Source organism: Arachis hypogaea, chromosome 15 (genome assembly GCF_003086295.3).
Source record: "Arachis hypogaea cultivar Tifrunner chromosome 15, arahy.Tifrunner.gnm2.J5K5, whole genome shotgun sequence".
In the NCBI taxonomy this organism is placed as follows: domain Eukaryota; kingdom Viridiplantae; phylum Streptophyta; class Magnoliopsida; order Fabales; family Fabaceae; genus Arachis; species Arachis hypogaea.
In genome coordinates, this window is record NC_092050.1 from 103,668,954 (window position 1) to 103,678,785 (window position 9,832).

Below are 9,832 nucleotides of genomic sequence, written 5' to 3' on the forward strand. Positions count from 1 at the left end.
TTTTTTGTTGAAACACACTCATCATTGTTTCGAGGGACTCTGTTGAATCTTGTTTGGACATCTTCATGCAAATATCTTGAGCAAAAATTAATACACTCATTCGCCAAATATCCTTCAGCAATGGATCCTTCTGGATGACTTCTGTTACGAACATACGATTTTAGTGTGCACATATATCGTTCAACAGGGTACATCCAACGATATTGAACTGGACCACCTAACCTCACTTCATTTGCCAAATGGATAGGCAAGTGCACCATTATGTCAAAAAAGCTTGGAGGAAAAATCCTCTCCAATTGGCATAATGTCTCAGCAATCTCTACTTCTAAGTTAACTACATCATCTATGCTAATTACCTTCTAACATATTCGGCGAAAAAATAAACATAATCGAACTAAAGCGATGGCAACATGGTCAGGAAGTATGCTCTTGATCGGTACTTGCAACAATTAATGTAACATGAAATGAGCATCATGGGTCTTGTAACCAGAAATCTTCTTTTCTGTTTGCTGCACACATCGAGCAATATTGGAAGCGCTGCCGTCTGGTAATTTTGCCCCTTTTAACACACTACAAAAGATTGTTTTCTCTGCTGCAGTCATTGAGAAGCATGCCTTTGCTAACTTAGTTCTTTTACCATCATTCGTATCTCTTGGTTGAAGGTTTTTCCTGATACCCATGTCTTTAAGGTCAAAACGCGCAGCTGCATGATCTTTTGTCTTTCCAGAAATATCCAAAAGTGTTCCAATTATGCTATCAACTATATTCTTCTCTATGTGCATGACATCAAGGTTGTGTCTAAACATGTTGAACTTCCAATATGGTTAATAAAAAAAGATTGACCGCTTTTTCCAATTTGAAATGCCATTCTTTGATCTCCTTTGCTTCTTCCCAAAAGAATTATCTACCCTTTGCAATATATGAAATACAGTTGTTCCATCTAACAACTGCAGTGGAGACCTAAGTTCAGTTTTTCCATTGAAAGATCTTTTATTATGTCTCCATGGATGGTTCATGGGTAAAAACCTTCGATGATCCATATAAACAGTCTTGTGGCTATGTTTTAGATATATAGAAGAAGTCTCATCATTACAACATGGACAAGCCAATTTTCCCTTTGTACTCCACCCAGATAATATAGCATACGCAGGGAAGTCGTTAATTGTCCATAAAAGACATGCTCTCATGTTGAATGTTTTGTTCTCTTTGGAATCATATGTTTCGACACCTAACTCCCACAATTCTTTTAATTCTTCAATTAGTGGTTGAAGAAAGACATCAATATCATTTCCCGGTGATTGTGGGCCAAGAATGAGTAAAGAGAGCATAAAATAATCAGGCTTCATGCTCATCCAAGGGGGTAGATTATACACCATCAGAACAACAAGGCATGTACTATGTGTACTACTCAAAGTTCGAAACAGATTGAATCCGTCGCTTGCTAAGCCAAGTCGCACATTACGAGGCTCCTTTGCAAAATCTTCATGTTGACTGTCAAATGCTTTCCAAGATTCACCATCGGCAGGATGCCTTAACGACCCATCTTTAACACGTTCATTATGATGCCAAGACATAGCTTCAACCGTCCTTGTGCACATAAAAAACCTTTGAAGTCTGGGAATTAGGGGGAAATGCCTTAGAGTTTTTGCAGCAACTTTACGAGGCTTTTTAGATGAGGTAGCATCGTCCTCTTCTACGTGATGCTCAATATAACGGGATGTTCCACAGACATGGCAAGATGAGTTATTCTCATGCCCGTTCCGATACAACATGCAATCATTGGGACATGCATTGATCTTTTGGTAGTCAAGACCCAAATTCTTCACCATATTCTTCGTTTTATCAAAAGAAGTAGGAATATTCAAATGTGGCATTCCTTCTTTCAATAATTCTAAGAGAGAAGTGAACGACGCGTTACTCCAACCGTGCAAGCATTTTAACAAGTAAAGACGGATGGTAAAGGATAATCTTGTGAATCCTTTCCATCCAATCCTTGGACACATCCATCAAAAACCTATATATTTCAAATAGATAGCTAAGTTTCTAGTTTGAAGTCTTTACTGCTAGTCTCACTAACTGCGAGTCTAGCTTCCTAATTAACTAAGAGACAAAATTTTCCAAGTCTCCAAAATACTTTGAAGGCATTGGACATAAAATAGCGAAGAAAATTAAATTTTAGCAATTCTTAAAGAAGGTCCTGAAGTGAGTGCCTCAGGAAAGCACTTAAGTTGTCCACATAACATTAATAACAAATTAATAGATGTATTTAAATTCGCATGAACCAACCTTAAATACTGTCTTAATCTGTACAACACCAGCACCAAAGTAGTAGCGCAGCAGAAGCAGAATTAGAAAGGTAGCAGCGGCAGCGAATAGCAGTTCGGCAGCAGATAATCAGTACCACATCAACATCAAAGCAATACCACAGGAGCAGCAGAATAAAAGAAGTGGTAATAGCAGTGGATAGATAACTATCAAAAGCCTGTTGGAAAGCATAAAATTAAAATGCTGTTGAGAATTAAATTTTTTTCTTACTTTAAAACATAAAAAATACATGAATATAAATTCTTTTGAGAATTTTAATTCTCATCTTCAACTAGGGTGAGAGTGGCCCCTAACACTTGTTAGCCTATTTTTTTTTACCGAAAAAAATAGCCATCATAGCATGTAGCAACCAACCTGCAATTTAACACATTTCTTGATTATTTTTCACTGTTATATAAATTGTTTTATGAATTATTAGTACTATTTCAATTTTGACTTAAAACTAGCAAGTATGTCTCAACTCTAATTTCTCTGAGATTAAAGTATATCTAGGCTGTGATTTTTCAATAATCTAATTTTAGGTCTCCTGATAAGTATACTTTAAATACAATCATTCTCAAGCCATAAGGTAATCATAATAATAATAAACTTCTACCTAAGAATAACTGTATTAATTAAACATTACTCCATCAAATACAAATAGCAAAGCATGAAAAATTATGCAACTCTCTTTTTCTGACCACAGCAATCACCTTGGAAAGACATGAGCAAGCAACTCAGAATCAGAGTGTTAATCCTGTAGTGCTCTTTCTTCACTTTCTTCTACATTCTGCAGTGTAAAAAATATTTTCAAGTAGTATTCAGAAAATGCAGAATGAAAAGAATAAGAACTCCACAATCCAAACTATCATATGTAATGTCGGTGGCATATGGCAAGAAACAGTTAAAAATAGTTGAAAGTTTAAGAAACCAAAGTATAAACAAAGTAGTACCATAGGAGCAGCAGAATAAAAGAATTGAAAATAATTTCATACCCTTAGCTTCAGATCCATTTTTATCCATTCAAACATACAACAACAGGTCATATTTATATTTTTGTTAAGAGTTTTCATTCATCAACATTTAATATTTTAGTCATATAATAATATTGTAGGATAATGGTCAATTTAAAAGACTAAAATCTAATCAGTTTTTTTTAAGATACTATATGTTAAAAAAAACTAACTATATATATTTTTTATATATTTTATACACTAGCATAACAACAGCTCAATGAAAGCAACAAAAGAAAACTGTTTAGACAGAAGGCAACTAGAGTTGTTAGTTAGCTAAATGCCTAAATGTTTTGCGTTTATTTAATTAATTAATTAATTATACTATTCAGTCACGCTTAAACAAATCCCAGAAGCTTTTCCATGCATGAACAGAAAAAGAGTCCTCAGCTTGTTATATTGTAATATATATATAAAATATAAATATGAACTTGGATAGAGAAACAAGAATTCAGAATTGTGAACATGCATAAACCAGAGAGGAATATCAAAGAGGCATGCATATCAGAGAGCACTTGGCGTGCATTAATACTGATAATAACAAATAGCATAAACCAAGCAAACTAAATACACCAATTCACAAAATTTAATATTAAAAGCACAAACAGTGGCAATCGGCAAGAATTAGTATCCAAATCTAGTAATAATAATCCAATAATTCAAGACAAAGACACCAGTAGCATCAATTCCCAAAGCCTTTACAAAATTCAGAAAACAGGGAAGGAGAAAGAAAAAAGAGGTAATACCATCAGCAGACATAGCAAAAACTAACAAGTTTCTTGGAGTCTTGTGGTGCAAATGGTAGAGCTTTGAAGAAATTGAATTTGTGAGATTGCTCCCTGAATTTGAGAAACAAAATTTTTTTACTATTTATCCAAAGTAAATTACAACATATCAGCATGAAAGCCTTATGCATGGCACATATAATAAATCCTATAGGAAGGAAATAGATTAACCCATGAGAAAGAAATAAAAGAAAGATAAGAGAATTCAGAGAAGTGTGTTTATAAGGAAAAAAATCTTAAACCAAGGATTGAATCTTGGAAGTTAATTTTTATCTTGTAGGTACGGTTTGGAAGATAGTCGCAGGATACAATGGAATCAGCAGTTTGAACAGCACACAATTTCAGGGGAAATCATACAAGAGTATGAAAAATTGCCGTGCATATACAGACGTGAATAGACTAATAGTCAGATGTCGAACATAAAATTTGCACCCCAATAATGTAAGATAAGAAATTCTCAGTTGAAGTTCAATCTAGACTAGGAAATATACAGCTACCTGAATATTTACAATAAGAATAGAAGGACCATCCCCAGGTATGCTGATAGAAGGAACTCCTAAAAAGCGCGCAATATGTTCAATTTTGAGCTGAGACAGAAAGAGGTCTGCTCCAAGGGAATAGAAAGCAGCATTGGTTGGCGCAAATTCTTTCTTCTTGTCCCTGCCAACCAAGTCCAAGCAACAATGAATTCTAGCACTATCAATAATGAAAAATTTTGTTTTTGTCATGATATCCTCAATATGAGGGTGATCATAACCCAAAGGTTAAGCATTAATCCCCCCCTAAATTGTGTGTATACAAAAACAAGTATTTTGTACCAACCTAAAGCAGTTTTTCCCTCTGACTTTGAATGAACTTGGCTCAATTAATGACCAAGAACTAGGGCTTTGTTTCCCTATTGAACAAAATGGAATTGACAAACCTGCTATTGGCTTTAGTTTAGGTGCCTTGGGTGAAACTGAAACAAATGAGACCAGAGTGAGAAACAAGAAAAACTACCAAAAAACAAGGGTAGTAAACATCCGAAAACTAAAAGCAAATAAACTTGGAAACTAAATTTTCATGTTCATTTATTTTAACTTCTTGTCTTAACAGCTGGGGAAATAAAAGAAGCTTAATCATTCACAAGAAACACCTTTCTTGCACTCATTCTAACTCTTCTACTGACATAAAATAGAAAAATAAACAAAATTAAGAACAAAATAGCTTCCCCTGCAGAAATAAAATATAAATTAGCTCTACAACCAACCCTGATTCCAATGCAGAATTTTAAAATCTTTTGGCTGATCTTGATCTTGGTTGCTTATGCACAAAAAATTATAAGTGACCTTTAATTTTCTGCTACTGTTGCTAGGTCTCTAATGCTAGAAGGAGAGTAAGCCACAGTATATTGCATTCTGAGGCAAAGAGCTCTTTTGAACACTTACTTCACATTATATAAGCCCACCCGCACTTCATTCCCTTTCTTAAGCATAACAAATTGTTCCCAACTTTAAAACAAACTAAAATTTTATGTGTTATTTTCCTTTTCAAATCTCAGATGGTCTTATGTATTGGGTTTGAAACCAGTGCTCTTTTCTTTCCAAATGATGCATTTCTGCTTTATTTCTACTAAGACTCAGTCAAATAAAGCAAAACACAATGAAAACATACGACCATGAACTCATATTTGGTGCAGAAACCTAAACTTACACACATGAACATAGGACATGATAGCTCAAATGAACCTATAGTAACCATCACAGAAACCAATTTAAAATAACCAAAACGAAGATACAGTGAGCCAGTAGAAAATCATTATTAAGCTGCAGTAATTAATATCCAAATGAGTTATTAAAGTAGAAAAAATGCTCTTGACTAATAACTCTATATGCGTTCAATTCTTATTTAAAGTGACAGCAAGATAGTACATCAAACACACTAAAGTTTTGGCATATAAGTAATGAAAGAATAATGCATCACAGTGAAACTAATATATATGTTTAGCTTTTGATAATGGCAAGAGCTTAGCCTTGGGGCTGTGACACTAAGCTAGACAAGTTTAAGTAACTAAAATAAGGTAGAATAAAGAGTTAATAAGAGTTAGAAGTCTCTAAAACTCAAAATGATCATTTAGAGTTTGAACTAAATTCGACAGTATTTATTGTAGAAATTGCAATAATTTTCATAAATTTCTGCTCTCAATCTAGACATCCAAAAATAGTGAAAAATAGTTTTTATAAAACTTTGAGAAGTCTATTGCATTCTTAAAATTTTACTCAAACAACACCACCAACAAGATCAACAGGATGCACTCTCTCTCAGAAAATGAAGCTACAACTTCAATACATTCACCATATATATGTTTAGCTTTCAAGCTTCCCTTTCCTTTTCTGAAACTGATATCATTTCCAAAAGGTGAAATTGCAAAGAGGAAGTTAAATGCAATTAGATAGAAAAATAAAGTGATCACAAGTATCATCTAATTGCCATAAGAGGGAAATATTACTACACTTGAAGCATTACACAAACATAAAACAGGGCAAATGAAACAAAATGGAGATAATTATTTACGCACCTAGGTTCTTGTCAAGGGTCTTGGTGAACTGGTTCAAAGCTGGTGGAGCCTTCAACCTCTGCTTGAGGATCCTTTTCTTCCTTTGCTCCTCTGATCCCGAACTGCTTAGGATGGTTCTCGAATAATGGGTTCCTCACCTTCTCCTGAAGAAATGCATGAGAATCAAAACAATGAATAATAAAAAAAAAAGGAATGAAAAATTATAGTCATCCTCAAGAATCTGACTGCAGAAAAAGAAAAGGAGGAGAAACCTACAGCCTTCTTCGAAGCTGGAACTGGCGCTTTTCCACCTCGTCAGATGTTAGGACTTCGTCGTTCTTCACGGAAGCGAAGAAGCAGGAAGCGAGCGGCAGCGCGGAAGGGAGGGCTTCGTCGTTCTTCACGGAAGTGAAGAAGCAGGAAGCGAGTGGCAGCGCGGAAGGGAGGGCTTCGTCGTTCTTTGTTGGAGTGTTATCGTCGCGGTGAGGGCAGGGGTTAAGGCGAGCACAATGAAGAAGGGTTAGCTAGGGCTTTCGGAGGGGGCAGCGGTGAGGCAAAACGGAGATTGGTGGTCACCATTGGGGCTTTCGAAGGAGGAGTTAGGGCAGGGCACAAAGAAGGAGTTAGGTAGGGCTTTTTTTCTCCAAGTCTTTGAATCACGAGCGAAGAATTGATCTCTATCTGGAGTGTTTTTGTGTAATTCGAGCTTCTTTTTTTTTTTTTCTGAGGGAACCTTTTGGCCACGCTTTTGAAGCGTGCCAAAAGGCTTGTAGGAAACGGCTACACTTCTGAAATGTCCCAATAATAAATTCCTGTTGCCACGCTTTAAAAGCGTGCCGAAATCTCTCTATGGCTACGCTTTATAAGCGTGGCACAAAAAAACGTGGCTAAATCTCGCATCGACTGCCACCCTCATAAAAGCGTGGCCATTGACCCTTTTCGCCACGCTTTTAAAGCGTAGCAAAAAAAAGCGTGGCCAAATCTCTATTCAAACGCCACCCACACATAAGCGTGGCCATATACCACTTTTGGCCATGCTTTTAAAGCGTAGCAAAAAAAAAAAAGCGTGGCCATAGGCCTTTTTTCTTGTAGTGTTAGTCACAACAAACAGTTATTAATCATTTCTATACATTCACAGACTACTAGCACAAGTAAGAAACTCAATTCAACACACAAACAAATCACAATAAAACAAATCACACAATTACAGAGAAGTAATACAAGCAAACACAACCAAATGCAAATGCACAACCACTATGATGCATGTCTGTCCTAAGCAGGCCATGAGCTCACGTGTCGGTTTACACCCTGCAGCCCGACATTAGCTAGGAACAAGTCCCAGATATGGCTTCCCTTTGTGTCCTTAGTGCATATGTGTCGGTGGTAAGAATACCACTCCTTCGTGACTACCGGCAGTCGGCGCAAAGCCCGACCCATTAATATACGCACAAGGGGAAACAATGATCCTCAGTTCGTGGGCGTCCCCGATATCAATTCACAAACAAAATAATGATCCTCAGTTCGTGGGTTTCCCCGAGATCAACATACAACAACAAACATGATCCTCAGTTCGTGGGTTATACCCGAGATCAATACACAACAATACAATGATCCTCAGTTCGTGGGTTATACCCGATATCAACATATAACAGTTAGTGGGTTATTCCCGTAATCAATGATTATCAATTCGTGAGTTTTCCTGCATTTAAAACAAATAACAATTTATAGGTTTCCCCGAGATCATTGATCATTCAGTTCGTGGGTACTTCTCGAATTTAACAAATCATCAATTCAGTTCATAATCTCTGCTTTGGCAATCTCTAAAACTATTTTTTAGTTTAGTTCTCTATCAAAAGACTCAAGAAAATCATTTATTTTAAATTCATTAAACACTTTTCAAAACATAACCTCATTAGAAGTAATCAAATAAAACTCTTTCTCAAGTTTACTATTATACTCTTCCCAAAGACTCAAAAATCATCTCTCTTTAATATTCAAATTCAAATATTATAAATTCATCAAACTTCTAAACAGTAATCCTTTATTTCAAGCCCAAAACATAATTCTTTTCATTTTGAATCAATCTCAAAACATAGTTTCTTTCTTAAATAATTTAATTTTGAAATATAAACCTTTCCTTGGTAAATTGAATTCAAAATAGAATAATTCTTTTCTTAACTAAATAAAACTTAAATAATATCATTTTCCAAATCCAATTTTCTTAACAATCCGCAATAATTAACAATTCAACCATAATCCGCAACTCCCACATAATCATCAATCCAATTTTAATTTGATCAGTTCATAAATTATTTTAACCAAAGGACTAACAGTTTTTCACTTTCCAAATACCCAAAACACATTATCGCCTAACTTAACCAAAATTTTAGCAATATTGACACCAAAACACATAGAGTATGTATTATTCACAAAATTTCAGTTCTCTTATAACTAACTACTATGTTCACCCAAAAACTCTGCTACATTTAGTTTCTAATTATCACAAGTTATCTTTATACTTTTAGAGTTACTGTTTTTATCTTTAAATTCAGATTTCATAAAAAGGTCAATTTAATAATCAAACTTCAATCTTTTAACAGTTCTCAAACTTAATTCTAATTAATCATGAATCAACATTAACAACTACCAAAACCAATTCCTACCAGTCACAAGTCAATTTCACAGCCGTTCCGATACATCAGATAACTAAAAACAACAACAAGCACTTACTCTCAATAACCAGAATACAACCACACAACTCAACTAATTCAGTATAATCACATAGAATCAGAATTTTTAAACAATTTCATCAAAATCAGAAAAACCAATATCAATTACAGCTTCAAACACTCACAACAAAGCCCAAAAACATTCACAACCATAACCTGAATTCAATACTCCAATTGAAACAGTAAGACATCATCAAACTTAATCCAAATTTCTCAACCTCAAACCAAGCTTATTTCTATCAATTAGTTTCTCATAACAACAAAACCAATTACATTCACAGTAACAATCCAAACTCAATTCATCAACTATCCGTACGACAGCTTTTCAATAATTAACTCGGCACATTTCAATTTAATAAATTATACTAAATCATTGTTCACAACAGCATCTAAATTCAATCACAGCTCAGAATAATCACATCAACTAACTAATTTCAAATGCATTTCAAGTATTCATGTCAATTA

The 9,832-nt window shown here is 34.8% G+C and overlaps 1 protein-coding gene across 1 annotated transcript; it reads right to left on the minus strand.

Annotated features, from left to right (window-relative positions):
- Positions 1–449: 449 nt before the first annotated feature.
- Positions 450–1,829, minus strand: LOC112748659 (uncharacterized). The gene is made up of 2 exons (XM_025796898.1): positions 844–1,829; positions 450–798 (listed from the first exon to the last, which is right to left on the minus strand). Exons 1-2 carry the CDS (start codon positions 1,827–1,829, stop codon positions 450–452), a joined length of 1,335 nt encoding a protein of 444 aa, XP_025652683.1.
- Between the last annotated feature and the right edge of the window lie 8,003 nt (positions 1,830–9,832).

Coding starts and splice junctions, on each gene's coding strand:
- LOC112748659 (XM_025796898.1), bottom strand. CDS start 1,829: ATGGTGAAGAATTTGGGTCTTGACTACCAAAAGATCAATGCATGTCCC. Junction 799..843: donor ATTTCAAATTGGAAAAAGCG/GTCAATCTTTTT, acceptor CAACATGTTTAG/ACACAACCTTGATGTCATGC.